General features: G+C 39.1%; 1 protein-coding gene across 1 annotated transcript in view; it reads left to right on the forward strand.

Annotated features, from left to right (window-relative positions):
* The window catches only part of ptprub (protein tyrosine phosphatase receptor type Ub), a 171,825-nt gene extending 153,092 nt beyond the window's left edge, over positions 1-18,733 (forward strand). The window contains exons 20-29 of the mRNA XM_079470498.1: positions 920-1,017; positions 2,423-2,539; positions 4,746-4,900; positions 5,175-5,310; positions 6,729-6,878; positions 9,362-9,676; positions 10,782-10,907; positions 12,974-13,131; positions 15,023-15,158; positions 16,002-18,733. Of these exons, the coding sequence (XP_079326624.1) occupies positions 920-1,017; positions 2,423-2,539; positions 4,746-4,900; positions 5,175-5,310; positions 6,729-6,878; positions 9,362-9,676; positions 10,782-10,907; positions 12,974-13,131; positions 15,023-15,158; positions 16,002-16,064 (1,454 nt within the window). The 3' untranslated portion in view covers positions 16,065-18,733. The remainder of the gene's footprint in view (positions 1-919; positions 1,018-2,422; positions 2,540-4,745; positions 4,901-5,174; positions 5,311-6,728; positions 6,879-9,361; positions 9,677-10,781; positions 10,908-12,973; positions 13,132-15,022; positions 15,159-16,001) is intronic.
* Positions 18,734-19,278: the final 545 nt, after the last annotated feature.

The following is a 19,278-nucleotide window of genomic DNA, read 5'->3' on the forward strand; positions in this document are numbered from 1 at the left end:
TGATTTTCTATATACAGTTTGAAATACTTGTTTTTGATTGGCCGATTATTACTTGAAGTTAAACTAGGCCTAAGGATGATAATATTTACAATAATTTACTTTTCTTCAAGACTAACTTGTGCCTTAAAATCTACTGCTTTGTGTGATCCTTTGATGTAATTTCCTCTGAAACAGGAAATTAGGTCGCCGGGACATATTGGGTGGCTTCTGCCCCTTTAAAATAGTGAGGGTGGACAGTTGATTCTATAGAGCTTTTTATTGGTCAGTACATTTCGGCGAGGGGCTGAAGTTACAAAGAGACTTCCGTCATTTTGTTGGAAGAGACTAAGTTTTAAATGCTTACATCTTCTAAATGTGAATTGTATCACACTTTGACACACCTTTTTGGATCACACTAGTTTATAGATATCCTTAATGCTAACATATTTACTATACTAAATGCGATGAAAAAACTTATTTCATAGGGACGTTCAGAGTAAAATTTCTTTAGCTCAGTAAAAACACAATCGAAGTCTGTGTAAATACCCCATAAAAGAAAACAAACGTGTGCATGTCAAATATTAGACGTAACCTTTCTCCATCCTTCTCTCAGCTCTATCAAAACAAAGTCACCCCCCTTTCTCCTCTTTACAGATCTACTATAAATAAATCATTAAGTGTTTGTGGTTTGTCAGTCTTTCCCTCTAATTGCATTTCGAGGCAGACTCAATTGATGGCAGAAATGAGCTTTTTCTATCAGAGAGCACCATCCTGCTGAGGTTAAAAACTCAGAAATGGCCGCTATTGAATTACTCGCTGTGAGGCTCCGGATTACACAAGTGCCTTATAACACGCAATGACACCTGGTAAATAACAGCCGCCGTCTGGAGCACTGGCTGCCACTCATAGAATGTGTGTTTGTTTGTTTGTTTGTTTGCAGGGCCCAAGCAGGAGACGGTCTATGACTTTTGGAGGATGGTTTGGCAAGAGAACTGCTTTAGCATCGTCATGATCACCAAGCTTGTGGAGGTGGGCAGGGTATGTTCTAGAACCTTCCTCATCCTTCATTTCCCTCATGCGTACACTTGCCATTCATTATCTTCACTTCTTTGTGTGTGTTTGTGTGACTTTTATGTGATTGGAAATTGTGCTACTTCATGATTGTTGCATCACTCTCCATTATTACATTATCGGTTTCTACTGGGGAAAAAAATCTTGGTAGTATGGTGATACCATGATTTTAGTCAACCATGGATGTACCATGCTTTTAGTCAAACAAGAAAAAGTGTTTGAGCAGCATGAACTGTAAATACCATAGTTTGTGAATAGAGTATTAATGGTATAAATAAACACACTCTTGTCCTACCATTTGCTCCTAATATTGTTCCATTGAACCACCACAATACATTTTCTAAGGGTTGTGCAATACAATACACCTGTCATGCACTTGTCATATAAGTACGTCTGTATTGATGTCAACTGAAAAGAGGATTTGAAGTGTCTGTAATGTCTGTAGTTCTTTCAGAATTCAAACACTTGTGTTATGCGTTATGCTCTCTTGCCTCGTGGCCCACCTGGTACAGCGCTTTAAACCGTCTTTTTTCTTCCTCTAACATAATTTCCTCTTTCATTTTCCTCTCCACACCGACATGGACCTTTCAGTGCTATGGAGAACGGCGTCTGCTGCCAACAAGAGTCCCTCTTAACATCCCGTCCCTACCCTGTTATGAAATTGGGGCTCTATTATGAAAAATACGCTTTCCCTTTTTATGATAAAAGCTGCGAACCACAGGGATAAATGGATGATGGCTTGTGTCCGACAGCAAATCTAACAGTTTGTCTAACTGTTATAGCCTTACAAAAATAAAGTCGTATACTGTACACAAGCAGGAAGTTCTTTCAGTTTATTGGTTTTATGGAGTTGGTTGCTGTAAAGCTTTTCATTAGTAGACTTTGTAAAAAAAGAGTGTTTCATTTAGAACCAACGGCTCACTCCACCCCTCCCTTTTAAGGCACTACGGTGGCTGACACGAGGCTAAGATGTCGTCACATTCTCGCAGAAAGAGATTATGTCTTACGAAACGCACTCTATAGAGCAGTTTGTCCGTTTAGGGCTTCTGTAGAAACAACATGGTGAATTCCATGTAGGGGACCCGCGGTGTATGTATATAGAAATAGCTCATTCCAAGGTAATTAAAACTTAACGCTTCATTATTTAAGGTCTTTATACAGCTCTGAAAACATTATGTATATTATGTTGCATTTCTGTCAATAGATCCTCTTAAAATGACACACAAACCAACATTATAAATACTAAGATGATTATTAAATGTACTGTATCACCTGCCAAATCATCATGAATATTCCATATATCGCCCGCCTCTAATATTGTTACACTAATTGTTTTCTTTCCTGAACTTTGTTTTCTTTTGTCTTTTTTCAGGTGAAATGTTGTAAGTATTGGCCAGATGAGTCCGAGATGTACGGAGACATTAAGATCACGCTGCTTAAGACGGAAACTCTGGCGGAGTACACAGTGCGAACATTTGCCCTGGAGCGGGTACGAGACTCTGACTCTCCGTGCAAAACATTTCAATATGTTCTTTTTGGCCTTTTCCTTTTAATTGATAGTGAGAGTCGAGATCAGAGAGGAAATAATGGGGAAACAAACAAGAAACAGGATTGGAAATGATATAACAAGATTCAAACCTGTCTCCTGCATCAGCATCAAAGCTGGTTGTGTCAAACAAAGCACATTGTGCTGCCCACTAAGCCGGACTGGCACGACTCCACAATTTCATTTATGAATTTGTGCTACACGTTTTCATTCTTTTTCAAGTCAATTTTAATGATTATGGCTTACAGATAATGTAAACCATAAATTCAGTGAGAATATTACGTAAGATCTAAAAAAAAGATATTTTAAACAGAAATGTCAGGCTTCTGAAAATTATGTTTATTTCTATGAACTCGATACTAGGTTGGGCCTCCTTTTGTATGAATTACTGCATCAATGCCGCGTGGCATGGAGGCCAACAGCCTGTGGCACTGCAATAAGTAATGGAAGGTGTAATGGAAACCCAGGTTTCTTTGATAGGGGCCTTCATGTCATCTGCATTGTTGGGTGCAAGTGTCTCTCATCTTCCTCTTGGTTCAGGTCAGGAGGGTTTGCTGGCCAATCAAGCACAGGAACACCATGGTCATTGAACCAGCTTTTGGTACCTTTTGCACTGTGGCCAGGTGCCAACTCCTGCTGGAAACTGAAATCAGCATCTCCATAAAGCTTGTCAGCAGAAGGAAGCATGAAGTGCTCTAAAATTTCCTGGTAGATGGCTGTGTTGACTGTGGACTTCAGAAAACAGTAAATCATTCAAAAGGAGACCCAACAGAGTATTGAGTGCATAGAAATAGACATATTTTCAGAAGCCTGACATTTCTGTTTAAAACATCCTTTTTTTATTGATCTTGAATAGTCTGAGACACTGAATTTTGGGTTTTCATTATCTGTAAGCCTTAATCATCAACATTTAAAGAAATAAAGGCTTGAAATATTTCGTATATATTGGTTTTACTTTCTGAAACGATTTACAAAAAATATTGACCTTTTTCACGATATTGTAATTAATTGAGATGCACCTTTATATATACACGTGCATTGGTATGCTAAAACCTGTCCCTGCTTGGCTCTTTGCTAGAATGCTAACAGATAAGGGTGAAAGACCTGTGTATGTGTGTTATGTGAGAATTTGGAGTGACAGCCCTTTAAATGAAATGGAGAGAAGTGCATCCAATCGGAGGCCCATCGAGCTGTCTCTTCGAGGATTAGAAGTGCCTCATCTCCGAACGCTTTAACTAACGCATCTCTTTCTCTCTCTCTCTCTCTCTCTCTCTCTCTCTCTCTCTCTCTCTCTCTCTCTCTCTCTCTCTCTCTCTCTCTCACTCCCCCCCCCCCCCCTGTGATACAATAGCACGATGTAAGGGCTAAATGTGGGTACGTTTACTGAAATTAGCTCAATTTAACCTCCCCCTTATCCTCCTCTCCTGCCCTGTGGAGGCGCAGCTCTGTCAACATCCTTTGATGTGAGGTTTGCGGCACTGTCAATCAAACGCAGGGGCTGTGGGTGAAATGGTGTGCACGTGTTTGTGTGTGTGTGTGTGTGAGATGGCAGGACCGCATTAAGCAGCATTGTGTGTTTTCACACAGGTGAGCAATTGGAACACAGCTGATGTTTTTCGTTCCTTCCCTCCCATCATTTCCTATCTTATCTTTTCATTTTCATCATTAATGGTATAGTTCACCCAAAAATTAAAATTCTGTCATAGTTTTTTTCACCCTCTTGTATGGCTTTCTTAAAACACATGCAAAGAAGATACTTTGAAGAATGTTGGAAACAGAAAACCCTTGGTCCTGATTGACTTGCATTGGTTTAGTGTCCATCCAATAGAAGTCAATGGGAACCGACCGATTTTGGTTACCAACATTCTTCAAAATATCTTCTTTTGTCTTCTGCAGAAGAAAGAAAGTCATACAGGTTTGAAATGACAAGAGGGCGAGTCAATTATGAAATCATTGATGTTTTTGGCTGAACTACTGCTTTAAAGAATCCCAGATGTTAGACATTGTACTAAACAATAATGCTCCTTTCTGACCGAGTTTTCCAGCGGACCAGTTAAACTGTTTTGATTTACTCTGAACATTTGCTACCTACTATAATACCGCGAGAAATTGATTTGTGTTGAAACAGTGGAGTTCATTTGTCTTTCAGAGAGGCTACTCCGCCAAACACGAAGTGTGCCAGTTTCACTTTACGTCGTGGCCTGAACACGGAGTCCCGTACCACGCTACGGGTCTGTTAGCCTTTATTCGCCGGGTCAAAGCCTCCACCCCGCCTGATGCAGGGCCGGTGGTGGTCCACTGCAGGTACAGAGCTCCTTATACGGCGTAGCATGGTTTGATATGCACTTTGTACTGTGTGTCACATTCTGCTTGTTCGTTGTTTTATAAAACAGCATCACAGTAAGACATCAGTCTCACAGAACACTCAAATGATAGTTTGTCATTATGAACTTACATTTTTTGTCATTTCAATCCTGTTTGAATTTCATTCGCAGAACACAAAAGAATGCGTGAGCGTGAACTGTCCCTTTAATGGAGAAGTGATGATATGATGACTTAATCTTTTTCATTATTTCAGTGTGGGGGCAGGCAGGACCGGCTGCTATATCGTGCTGGACGTGATGTTGGACATGGCAGAATGCGAGGGTGTTGTGGACATCTACAACTGCGTGAAGACCCTCTGCTCTCGCCGAATCAACATGATCCAGACTGAGGTGCGGACCCACAGTTTCCCATAATTCCATGTGTCCTGAAATGACAGGAGACATATGAAATGACACTTTGAATTTGCGTCGTAGGAGTAGCTATGAATATTCAAGGGGTTTAGCCTCTGAATGCAGGGAAAACGTTATGTTGATAGGCGTGAACGAATGCAAATATTCTTCTTGGTTGCATCTGTCTGTTCTTCGCAGGCATGTGCTTTCGCTTAGATGTAGTGCAATTTGCATCACCAAACTTTATTATGTAAATCCCTTGGTCGTTTGACTGTTTATAACAGTAATTATTTACTGGATGCTTTAATTAAATCCAGCCCGCAAGTGTTTGTTTATTTAAAGCGACGTGTACCTGATCACATAGTGCAGTCTGCAACGTGACGTGTTATGTTTACATTGAAACATGAAGGTTAAACAAGTTGTGCTGCTGGTCTCTAGATTCTCTGTAATCTATATTATCTCCCACAAAATCTATGTTGTCCTTGATCCTGTTATGATTTGTAATGCTTTGTCTAGCAGGGCTGTGTGATAAATTCAGCCGCGGGAAAAATTAAGAGACAATTCCAAATATTTTGCATTATTTATTGATTTACTGTGTATATTCCAGTCTAGTTTCTGTTGAATTTCAACAAAATCAAACCTCAGGAGTGACAAAGTCAATGTAAACAGCAATGTAAAAGACTGACAGAATAACGATAAAATTAAGGTTATTACGTGAAAAAATTATTGTTGAACTTTTCCTAAAATACATGTGTAAATATTACTGTTGTATTGCTTAAAAGTGAATATGAACTTGTTTTCTTTGCAGTCTGAAGAAATACAGAGCATCTTTTATTATTATTTATTATTATATCATTATTTTGACCTGTTTCTCCATTTCATTTTCTGCAAATAAATGCAAATGGAAACAATATTTTTAATAAAATTCTGGGAGAAATATTGGTAATAGTTCACAGAATGAAACAAGAATTACAATTTTATCTAAACACATAACTATAAATACTGTAGTACATTTTAAGATCAGAAAAACTGATGGTCTTTTAAAATTTTTCTCTGTAAATATTATATATAACGTATTGTTTATGGTCACATAAAGAAACGTCTTGAATATCACAATCATTTATTTATTAAAAAAGACGTTTTCAGACTAGCCATGCTTCTCTTTCTCAGTAGGACAGTTGTTAATAGCATCTCATTTAAACTGAATCTGCATGAGAGTTAATACGTTTGAACAATTTCCGTGTATTGTTCATCCTTTCCATTTGATGTGATTTATTACTCCGATTCAACGATTTATGTACATCTTGATATTCACTAAGGTCCCCTTTTTCATATATTAAAATGTTTCACCAAAATGCTGCATTTCCAAGCATCATGCTGCCGTGTTTATTCTGGGGAAATATGTTTTGTCTTTGTAGGAGCAGTATATATTCATTCATGATGCGATCCTGGAGGCGTGTCTGTGCGGAGAGACGGCCATCCCAGTGAATGAGTTCGCTCTAGCATACAAAGAGATGCTGAGGGTGGATTCTCAGAGCAACTCTTCACAGCTCAGAGAGGAGTTCCAGGTCTTTGACTTTACTTGCTTGAATTGCTTCTACACTAAATGTAGTATTTCAATTTGATTATATGGTTATGCGTCTAAAGTATTTTAATCTTTGACTTTTAAACTCGGTTGATGTGCCTTTAACGCACGATTTGTTAAACGCTATCCATGTTCCTGATCAGCTGTGATTGGCTCATGTCATGCAGCAGTTTCTCATTTTGCTTAAACAGACAAATAGCTTGTCGCTGAAAACGTAGTTTTGCTGGTAAATAAGGGGTGTAAGAACTTAATCTCAGGCTGCAGGTTTGGTTTGGGGTTCAAATACAAATTTGCTCTTTTGTGAAACTTGGATTTCTTTGTTTTGTCCAAAAAATAGTAATTTTGTACAATTTAGGAATAACAGGATTTGCTGTTTCTTTGTTTCTTTCACTGTTACTGGGGGGGGGAAACTGCACACTCACTTATATTTTGTCAAACAGCTTTTGTCAATGTGTTTCCCGAAATGTCTGTAATAAAACAAATGTAGTGAGTGTGCAGTTGTTTTTGTTGGTATCATAATATTTTCTAATGTGTACCTCTGTAAGGTGCGTGTTTGTTTTATTACCTTTTCAAAAGATATTTTACATCACAATTTTCATCATGTATTTGGCAGACACTGCTTCATGCTCACAATGCTCTAAACGTAGACCATACTTGACTTTATCTATCTGTTTGGTTAGAATAAAGTTTAGCAGGAGTTGTTTACACAGAAAATCGAACGCGTTTATTTCGCAAGATCAAAAAGATATGACCAATTTAAATAAAAAGCTATTTTCTGTAAACTTCTGTTTCAAGAAATGAGCTCCATAAAGCAAAACCATTCTGTTAGAATCTTTAATTTTCATAATGATCTCGCAGTCTCTCTCTTCTGCAAAGTCAAGGCACGGCTTTAAGCAGTCTGAGCGAAGAGAGAACAAGCAAAGTCAGACAACGCTATTATTCAAAGCTCAAGCTACTCAATGGAGCTAAACAAGGTTGACAGCAGCAGTCAAACATGACACTGAACTGCGTACAGTGAGACAGAGACACAAGTGCTTTTCCATAGATTAATGATCAGAACCTTGAAATAAATGTATGCAACAGAGCCTTTCTATATGGCTAGACATTCAGAGGACGTTTGAACAATGTTTTCGACTCCAGACAGTGGAACTCGCCAACGGATGTCTGGAGTACGACGAGTCATACACTTTAACAGAAGGTTACCAAACAATGTAATAGAAAGTTCTTCCAAAAACTCAGTTTCAATTATTTAGTAATTTACTCACCATGTCATTCCAAACCTGTATGACTGCAGAACAAAAAAAGAATATATTTAAAAGTGTGTTGGTACAACATTGGCCTCCAATGACTTCCATTGTATGGACATGAAACCACAGAGACATTTCTCAAAAGATCTTATTTTCTGTTCCTCAGAAGAAAGATTCATATTCAGGTTTTGATTGACACAAGGGTGAATAAATGATGAAAGAACTTTGTTTTTGGATTAACTCCAGTTAACTACACTGATCTAAGGAGATTTGTTATTATCGGTGCTTTAGTTAAATGCTTTAAATCACAAGTTTTAAAGTAGTTTTTCCAGAATCTTAAACAATGTTGTTGTATCAGACTGCCAAACATAAAGAATGAAATGTATATAGGGACAACAGTTAGGTTGTCTGTTGGGAGCAGCCCGTGCATTCTGTAGTCTGTACAGTCGGTTCCGCAAGGAGTAAAAGGCCGGTGAACATTATTTAATAAAAGATGGACGACTCCGCATGTGTTGCAGAGAATTCCTTTATTGATTCACAGTCTGAACTATCCGCAGCCTCCCTCACTTACCTCCACATCGGATTTTTCTGACTTCACGTTCCCGCTGAATTGTAATTCATTACAAACGATTTCTCGCTGAGGCTTAGAAATAGAAGCGTGGCTATTAGGTGATATTTGTGTCTGCACACGTGTGTATGTGGTGTTTATGATGACATCATCTTGTTTCTAGATTTGGGGAGATTGATTTTTTTAGTAGATGAACTACTAGAGAATAGCAAATGTCTTTAAGCTTTCATTACATGTTTGCTAGGGATATTTCTGCATTCATAGAACATGTTTTTATGTATGAGATTGTAATAGCAGTAACCGCATGGACAAGTAGCATTGAATGCTTTTGAAAATTAAATGCATTGAAAAACTGACCCCCAAACGCTGCTGTCAAATTTAAGCCACATCTGAGGTCACCAGATATTGTTTGTGCAAAATGGAAATGATCACAGAGTTAAATGTGTTCACTTCCACTTTTTGCTTCAACCTGCTGCCTTTACTTACAAACAAAATGAACATTCAGAAAGAAAATATGTAAGGCAAGGCTTCTTTTGTGCAGGTTTGGGTGTGGCATTCCAAAATGAGGCCAAAACAGTTTCCACACTGTCAACTATTTTGGCATAAAGTTCTCAATGTCGGTGTTTTATTCAGACCATCTTTTCCCCTCAGACGCTAAACTCTGTGACACCTCACCTGGACGTCGAGGAGTGCAGCATTGCCCTTTTACCACGAAACCGGGAGAAGAATCGCAGCATGGATGTCCTCCCACCGGACCGAGCCTTGGCGTTCTTGGTGACCACAGAGGGCGAGAGCAACAACTACATCAATGCTGCGCTGATGGACAGTTTCCACCGACCCGCTGCCTTCATAGTGACCCCCCACCCGCTGCCCGGCACGACCTCTGACTTCTGGAGACTGGTGTTTGACTATGGCTGCACCTCTGTGGTCATGCTGAATCAGGTCAACCAGTCCAACTCAGCCTGGGTAAGCGTCTGCATAGCATCTAAACACCTCGGCTTTGTAATTTTAGTGGGTTTTTGCTTCTAAAAAGCAGCTTTTATCAGTACTGCATGTCCTTTGAAGTCGTTTAAGCTATTTTGTCCCCCCGCTTCTCTTAATCTCCCTACAAAATGTTCTGTATTCATAAGCCTATAGTCAAGTCTCATTTACATATGGATTTCTTTTGAGTTACCGAGTGGCATTCCAGCTCTCTCCTTCATCGAGGCTCTCTTTGAAAAGCCTGACGTGTGTTAACGTGTCGCCGGTTACTCAGTGTCACTCTGGCAGTCCCTCGGTTCATTTTTCTCTCTGCGGTGGATTAACGTCTCTCTCGTTCTGTCATTTTCTCTTTCGCTCTCTTCTTCATTCGCTTGATTGCTCTCCGCGGCCCATAAGTATTAATATTTATCACCTCGCTCGCAGTGCTGCCATTAATGTTCTTCCACTTTCTAGCTGTGTCTCTGCCGGTTTATTTCCGGCTCAGTTCAGTACAGTGTTTCTCACAGTTTTTTCGAATGTCATAAAGGAACACAAATATTGATTTGACGTTTTGGATTCTTAAGTAGTGTAGAAAAGTTGATAGTGAGAGTTCGTTGTTTTTGTTTATCTGTTTTACCTGGTATAAGAAAAACGATAGAAACCCACTAGACACCATCACAGAAATTCTACTTGTTTCAATTAAAATACTATTAGCTTTTTCCATTCAAACTATTACTAAATAATGTTTTGTCTTTAAGGGATTTTTCCAAAAGGGGTTTATCCATCACATACCAGAATACACCATTATAGTTTCCATTAAAGTTAATAAAATTCCCATTAAAACAATTACATTTTATATCATTCTAGGCAGGGTTATACTTGATCAGACACAGTGTTAGTCTTATATAATTAGTTCCCTAAACCCCACCTAGATGTTTATTTACACTCTTCATCTAGAGAACAGACTCGATCACCTTTTTAAAAGACAGTTGACTTTCAAAAATGTTCTCCATCCAGACATAAATGCCAGTTGGTCACAAAGACCTTGTAATGCTCAATTATGGCTTCTGAATGCACTTATGTCTATTAATCTTTCTTTCTCTCGCTCCAGCCTTGTGTGCAGTACTGGCCTGAACCAGGTCTTCAGCAATACGGTCCTATGCAAGTGGAGTTTCTGTCCATGTCTGCAGATGAGGACATCATTACCCGTCTCTTTCGGGTCAAAAATGTGACACGAGTGAGTATCATGACAAAGTTAACATATACTTCATTCTACAGAATGTATCGCTGCCTACCTCCATATTTTGTCTCTGGGATATGGAAATATTTAACCAATAAAAAGTGGTCGTCAACTTTGACAACACGGTATTTAATCATTTCATCTTTTTTCCACTTTCTGAAAAGCAACCAATTTGAAATTCCAAGGTTTTGGAAGGACAGCGACGATTACATACAATGCAGTAGCGATGTACAGTATGTACTGAATATTTACAGGGCTTGGAAAATGTGATCACCTGGAAAATCGATGATATCTCTTTGTTAGACAGGTGTTGGACAACCTTTGGCCTTTAAAGCTTCAAACCTTCTGGCAATCCTTCAATCCTTTTATCCGCATAAAATGTGTTCGATTGTTTCACACTAACCTACACAAAAATGTTGACCCCTAAAACAATGGGTGTGCATATTATTTTGTCCAGCCCCTGTGTATCCATCAATAGCAATCTCTCCCCAGTATTCTTATAGTTGATCTTTAATGTAGTCTTAAGAAACTGAATCGGTTAATTATCTTTATTTTTGCCCACATTGTAAAATTGCTTTAATTGAGCAATTATGTAAAACAACACTATACAGAAACATTGACATGTAAAAATTACTGACTCGATCCCTATGGGTCTCCAAAGGTGCATGTAAGGTAAAGGGCTATCCGGCTGTGGAAAATTATCCTCCTGGTTTTATTTTTAAAAAAACTCAGTAATTTCCTGGGAGAGCCACCTCAGGGATTTCATGATATTCCGCTAGAATACATTTTTCACACTTTGTCATTATTTTCTGCCCTTTAACGGTCAGCTTAATGCTACAAGTATGGAAATGTAGACTTTTATGCAACATTGGGAGCTTTGAACGTCTTTTCGGTAGCCTTTATATTTACTCTGATGACCGCTATAACGTGTGAGGTTCAGCTCACGCTTTAATAAGCTATGAGATAAAGTGGTGTAATAAATAGGGTTTGTCAGTCCAATATATTTTGTCAGGGGAAGTTATAAGAGCAATTAGAGAACATAGAATAAGCCATTCAACATCAGCACATGACACTTCATACGGCGGCACTTTTCCAGACAAGGACAGATGCCGGAATACGCTTTCATGAGCACGTAGATGTGAACTTTACATTAATGAGCATGTCCCCGAAGGTCATTTTTATGACTCTCAATTTGCTTCTTGTCATTAGCGTACGGGCTAGTTTTTATTCTATTTTGCTGTACAAGGGTTTGACGGCTGCTTTCTGCCGAATAGACGTCTGTATAGATGAGATTTTTGTGGGTGTGTCACAGTGTTTGAATGTTTGGACATGCTGCGTTTCTATGGCACATTAAACACTTTTGAAACGTTTTGAGTGGGGAAATTGCTGCGAATACACTGAGTGTCTGTGCAAATGTAAGATCTTTATTGTTGATATTTTGTTCTTTTGCATTACTGTATGGTTTTATGGTCAGGTTTTGGTCCATTGCAATTCGCGTAATGTTGTTTTCATTTTGACCGTTACAGTTTTTTATCAGTGACATGCAGCACAAGAACATTGATGAATAGTTCTCCCCAAACTGCAAATTCTGTCAAGGGATATTTTTGGCACTTTAACATAGGCAAGACTTCATCATAAAACTGACATATTTTTTGTCATGGTTGCCCTGTCATCTGTTCACAAATCGGAAGGAAATTTTGACTGAAAAATCATCATGTCGAACTTGTTAAAGATGTTCAGCTGTGGTCAGTATTCACTTCCTCCCAGCAACCCTGCAGGCGGTTTTGGTAAGCACCTCCGAGCTGTATTAATTTCACCTGCGCTTCAAGCCAAAGCAGACGCTAGTATCGGGGCTTGTGTTTTCCGTCCCACTCCGAGTGGAAATCTTTCCCAGCAGGCTCATTCATCACAAGCTAAACAGTGCTGACTTGGCACTGCCGAAGCCGCCGGCATGAAGAACGGTGGTGCTCTACTGTACACGTATAAAAACAAGCCCGAACGCACGGCTGGTGATGCATCACTGATCCTGACCTTTTCTTCTTCCCCGTCTCGTCTCTGTGAAGTTGCAGGAGGGTCAGCTGGTCGTGTGCCAGTTCCAGTTTCTGCGCTGGTCTGCGTATCGTGACGTGCCTGACTCCAAGAAGGCCTTCCTCAACCTGCTGTCCAGCGTGCAGAAGTGGCAGAGGGAATGTGGGGAAGGTCGTACCGTGGTTCACTGCCTGTGAGTAACAACATGAGAGCGTAAACACAAACATTTACATCAAGCAACTTGACTTTAACCAGACAAGTTTTGACTTTAATATAATGCGCATTTACTTTAGCCCAATTACAAGCAACATAGACAGCATATATCGTCACCTTGCTTGGAATTATAAGGTTAATTCCATTATTAAATTTTTGGCTAAATTTAGTTATTCACATATTCTTATTCTGTGACTTCTGTGAACTTTTTTGTTAAAAAATGATCCTAACATATTCAAATAAATGTCATATAAAACAATACATGTATAACTTTTTTTATACTTGTCAACTACAGCACCAGTACCAGTTTTCTATCTTAAAACAAATGATAAGTTAACGGTTTGTTGTTCTGGAAAATGTAATTGCTAATTTGCTAAATAATACCTTATCATTCTAAGCAGATACAACTTTATAATCCCAAATTGCCGATATGGCAAATATGTGTAATTTCTCCGTAAATTCAAATTTTTTACTAATATAAATATACTTATTGAATTTATATACATTTATTAAAACAAATTATGTCTAAATGTTGATAAAAGTATGATTCACTTAGTTTTGAGTAAGTTCTTAAACTCCACACAAGGGTTAATTGAAATCGTTGAGACAACACTTATTGCCTTTTGCAAATGAATTTAATGAGATCTTTTTCTCTACTTCTGTACAGAAGCAAACTAGTGGAAGATAAAACTTGTATTCAGAGAAAAAATATAAGATTAGCAAAACACGCAAGATAAATGGTCAAATTTTAAAGTAGAAGGAATCTATTTTGACCGTGTCACATTGTTTTTTATGTTCCATATGTGTTCTCTGCAGCATATTTTGATGTATATTTCCCCACGCTGTGATGCAAACAGCATTTATTTTCTGCTTGCACAGAGACAGATGTATATGTTTGGTGTAGCAGGTGCACCAGCACTCTTCATCTGGAGCGCAGGTAGTACAGACAATTTACCCAAGTGTGTGTCAACAAGTTCACAATATTTTTAACTCACAAAAGTGCACCTTACTTTCTCACGGTTACGGTTTCTTTTTCCACTGTGGTGCTTTGATATCAGACTTTTCGTCTTTCTAAATCTAAAGTTGAAATGTCTCCGCAGACCAAACAGGACATTTCTTTGGTTCTTTTCTTTTGTTTAATACAAGTCAAATAGTCGCTGCCATTGTGCCCTTGAACAACACCCTTAATCTTCGTCTTCAGTGCGTCTGCCGTGACTCATATCTCTGTTTGCCGGTGTGCCAGATAAGAGATAATGACATGCAAAGCGATATATTCCAGTGTACCTTTGCAAAGAAATAATAAAACCAAAAATAATAAATGAACGTCCTTTCCTTCGCAGTCTTAAAATGAAATCACTCCTAAACAGGAAGTTTCGTCCAAACCTAGCCTGAGAGATTCCAAGTCTAGGTCTTAACATGGTCGTTATCCCTTTACCCCCCGTGGTTTCATCTCCCCTCTTGCCCAAGAGGCGTCTCATCTCAAACCCCAGGCACGAATTCCCTTCCCTTCGCAGAAGCACATCACTCAGTGCTGTCACACAGTGTTACCAACCACAGGCGGAGGGAAGAGATTATGGAGATGAAATCAATTATGCTTTAATACAGAACCGCGCAGGCCTTTCTCAGCGCTAAATCCAGAGCTGCCAAAGCACTGACTGCGATTGATTATCTCAGCGTTTCCTCGTATAGCCGCCGCCGTCGAGGCGTACGGAAACATGGCACAAGGCCTCTGGGATCTGTAGAAGAGTTTTGTATGCTGCCTGAGCGAGCTGGTTTGATAATAACTGGATGAGGGAAATTTCTGTTTAGAAGTGAAATCTGTTTTTGTTGTTCGAAAAATGTGTAAAACCGTGTTTTCTCTGTTTGTGTAGGAACGGCGGGGGTCGCAGTGGAATGTACTGTGCCAGTAACATCCTGATGGAGATGATAGAATACCAGAACATGGTGGATGTCTTCTATGCCGTCAAGACCCTTCGTAACGCTAAGCCCAACATGGTGGAGACACTGGTAGGTGCAGTGGTTGTAAAAAAAAGGATGCAGAATAAGTACTATTTTTATCTTACCAGGTCTTTATGACAAGCCTTACTAAAGAATAATAAAGAAAGTAACATTTCACAGGACCTACTTAAAGGAACAGTTCTGAATTCTGTCATAATTTACTCACCCTCCAGTTGTTCCAAATTTCCAAAGATATTTGGACGAATGTTTGTAGCCAAACAGCTATTGGCCATCATTGACTACCATAGTAGGAAAAATGACAATGGTAGTCAAAAGTGCACCAGAACTTTTTGCTTTCCTACATTCTTCAAAATATCTTACTTTGTGTTCAACAATTCAAAGAAGTTAAATGAAGGTGAGTAAATGAGGACAGCGCTTTTATTTTTGGGGAACTGTTTTTTCAAGAACACCTCTGCTGTGTACTTAAGAACGTATACTGAAAAAAATCATGGATAAAAGCGTCAGCCAAATGCACAAATGTACACATTTAATGGAATGTATTTAATCTAATGTCAAGTCAAATGTTATTTTTGTTAGATTTATTGCTGATGTGACATGCAGTTCAATAATTGAGATTAACAAATAGTTTGGGAATCCTAGGTCATTGTCATGTTACTGTGTTTTACGTGCATATAATTGTACATCATTTCGTAGCGGCGATATGCACCTATACGCATCTAATGAAATATCAGTACATTCACTCAACGATTTAGTCATCACTGTCATTTTACTCTATAAAACACATTTATGCAAATTCTGCCCTACTAAAGTATCAAGTCAAATGCCATGTAAGGGATATGGATCTGAATGAATGCTCTGTAATAATGTCATTTCTCGCTGTGTGTGATGTAGGAGCAGTATCGATTCTGTTACGAGCTGGTTCTGGAGTATTTGGACTGCTTGGAGATCAGATAGCGGAATCCCAGATCCCCACTCGCTGACCTCACAGGCTGGAGCAGTACCATCGGCAGGCTCACTCCTTTACCCAATCTCCAGCTGCACCTTATTCCCCCTCTCTCTTCTTCGATCAAAAAGGAGATAAGACAAAAAACGGAGAGTCGATTTTTCTGCTTATTTACCCCAAACATCCAAACGCTCTCTGTGTTTATTTTAGTTCTCAAATATTTTCAGCCTGTTTTTCTGTGAGCTGTGAGCAATTCTGCAAAAAGCTGCAAAGCCTGGCTCGGCGCAGCGTGGTTGGCTTACCTCCGTTTGCAGCGACTGTGAGCCGTTTCTAAAAACAGCGGCTTTATTTTACACCTGCCTGTTTCTCTTTGGCTGACTGACTGGACTGAGGAGCAAAAATAAGCATCGCTTTGGAAAAGTTCTCTTTATATGCACCTCAGTGGAGTTGAGAGTCGGTTGTCTTTACCGTGACCCCCTTAAAAGGAGCCAGGGACCACCGTGCCCCTTAAAAGAAGAAGGACTACACACACACACACATGCATGCACAAATGCTCACATACAGTACACATGTGCACGGACGTCACTGATACACCGAATCAACCAGCAGACGACTTTCCATCAACTGCCTATCAAAGATGTCGATGCCTCTTCAATCGTGTAACGAACTACGTTGTTTTAGTGTTTTAAAACAAGGCCTTGAGACTGCGTTAAAGGGAGCATGTGTGCTCACCACAGACACGTTTTAATGGGGAGATACCCGATAGTTCCTCGTGTCATCAGGAGGCGGAGTTTACACTTCATATATGGTGCCATATTTCTCAAGAGGAGATTGACACTGCAACTTTCCTATCTTGTTGTCGTCTTTTTTCCTCTCGCCTGTATATATACTTAATGTCCGCTGGAAATCCCTTAAGTCTTAAGGTGTGTGTCTCAAGTGCTAACAGTGGCCCTGTGTGCTTGAAGCGAAAGAAGTACATTAGCAAGGGGCAGACGCGATGTCATTCTAAAGCTGGCGGTGGATTAAACTCTGACCTTCATCCACTCACTCAAAGGTTTCGAGAGCTCGGTTAATAGTCTTTTTACAAGGCGAGAACAGAGCGAGACCGCGTCAATCGAGGAGAACGAAGTTGAAAGCAACGCTGGTAATTTACTACTACTTTTCGCTTGTAACTATTTATCTGACTGACTCGTGTTTTTGAGTGGGTTTTGTTTAATATTTGTGAAGCTTTGAGTGTACAGCTGAATCCTGGGCTCGACGTTCTTCAAAGCATCCCTTTCATTTTACAGGTTCACAGTTCATTTCTGCTCCATCTCAATATTCGAAAGCTTAGATTTGGTGATTTATTTTCTCCCGTAGCTTGACAAAAGATGGATGAGTCTGTCTTTTCCGTTTCAAAACAGTTTAGCGGAGAACTATTGAGAGCCAAGAGATATTGAAATTGTATTCACCGCCATCAAATTACAGTACCACAAAGCACAAAATCTGGTGAGAGAATATATCTACGTACAAACACTTATGACCCCAACTGTGAAAATGCCATATCAGCAAAATGCCAAGTTAGCAAGCCACAGAGGCTCGATCCCGGTGAGTTCATTACTTTAAATATATCATATAAGATGCCCAAGTAAACTCAGAGTGATGGCTTGTTTCAAAGATTGCTACTTAAAGGAGTCTGAAAATATAGTTTGTTATCAGAAAGAGACTTTGTGATCCGACAGACAAGCGCTGGATTACTAGATGTAAGTACATGTAGAAATGGATAAGTACTACATGACTTTAGCGATGACATATTTACTAAGAAGTGCAGATTTCAGCATCAGCAAATGAGTGGAGTTGAGCTTCTAACACCGTGTCTACAACAGACATGACAGGCGCAGCGCGACATGACAACCTGCCTGTTCTTAATGCGTTTGTCACACCGCGCCGCATCCAGTGTGGACAAAATGTAACATTACGATGGGTTGTAATGCTTTTCAAATGTCTTTTGTCGTGTCGCGTCACACCGGTCGCGTCCAGTGTAGACACGGTGTAAATCAAGTAATCCAACTTTGAGACTTTATAGTTATTTATAAGTTATTTCGTCACTTATTTTTTGGACTTTCTTGGAAAGTGCCTGGACACTAAAGTGGAAAGTATGTGTACATATAGATGTATATTTGTGTTCTGTGAATAGTATGTGAATAAAGTTTGCTTGGCCAGATTTAACGAAGTTTAAAGGTAATAGAGAGAGTTGAATGTAATGTTGGAAATCTATTTCCTGAATATGCCAACAAAAGATCTGACACATCTCCAGTCAATTGTGGATGATCTCTAAAAGCCTTTCCAAAGCCGCCCCTCCAGAAGGCTCATTTCATCACTTATATGATTGTGTCACGCTCATTCCAAAGACACCAAGCATCTTCTATCGGTCCTCAGCTCTGATAACCCCTCATCATTGTCCCGAGAGAAGGGAAATTTCAACTCATGACAGCTGGTGAGCCGGGTCCTTGTTTTCTGTGCATTCTGTTAGTTCATTTGTTTCCTTTCAAGTGTTTCTGTATGATATTGAATGACTTGTGTTTTTGAGTGACCATGTATTTGTGGGACAGGAAGAGGATGTGGAGGCATATATCTCAATGGGGACTTGAGGGGTTGGGGTGGGACGGGTTGTTCAAACAATAAAATGTTCTAAGACTGGAAAGGTGTTTTGTGGACTGTTTTTTTCACCTTCTTTTTTGTACTAGTTAATCTTAATGATCTGGTCAATATTTTGATATTTTCTACCCTTTTTTTATTTGATGTCCACTTTAGATTTTTAAAAATGACAACTTTCGGTCAACTATCGTCAGTAAATTATAAGTAGACTTTCTTTCCAATGTCTGGTTAGACTTTACTATGATGGTTGCTCAAAAAATTACTGTCAATTAAATCTTCTAAACCCAAACCCCTACACCCAAATGATACTCTTGAGATTCAGTTGACATGTATTTGCAAAGTTACTTATTACTTATAGTGTAACGTCTAAAATGGACAATCAAAATAAAGTGTAACCACAGTTCACTTAAAAATGTGAGTTATAACAAATGAATACCTGTCCAGTTCATTCAAAGGTATGTCATTCCTCTATATAACTACCTCTAAAACTACTAACACAGGCTTTTCTAGGTTCTTTGAATTTTTTAAAATAAAAAAATGTAAATATTTATTATTAATTAAATACATGAGATTCTATCACAAATTGTG

This window comes from Barbatula barbatula (genome assembly GCF_947034865.1).
Source record: "Barbatula barbatula genome assembly, chromosome: 12".
In the NCBI taxonomy this organism is placed as follows: Eukaryota; Metazoa; Chordata; class Actinopteri; order Cypriniformes; family Nemacheilidae; genus Barbatula; species Barbatula barbatula.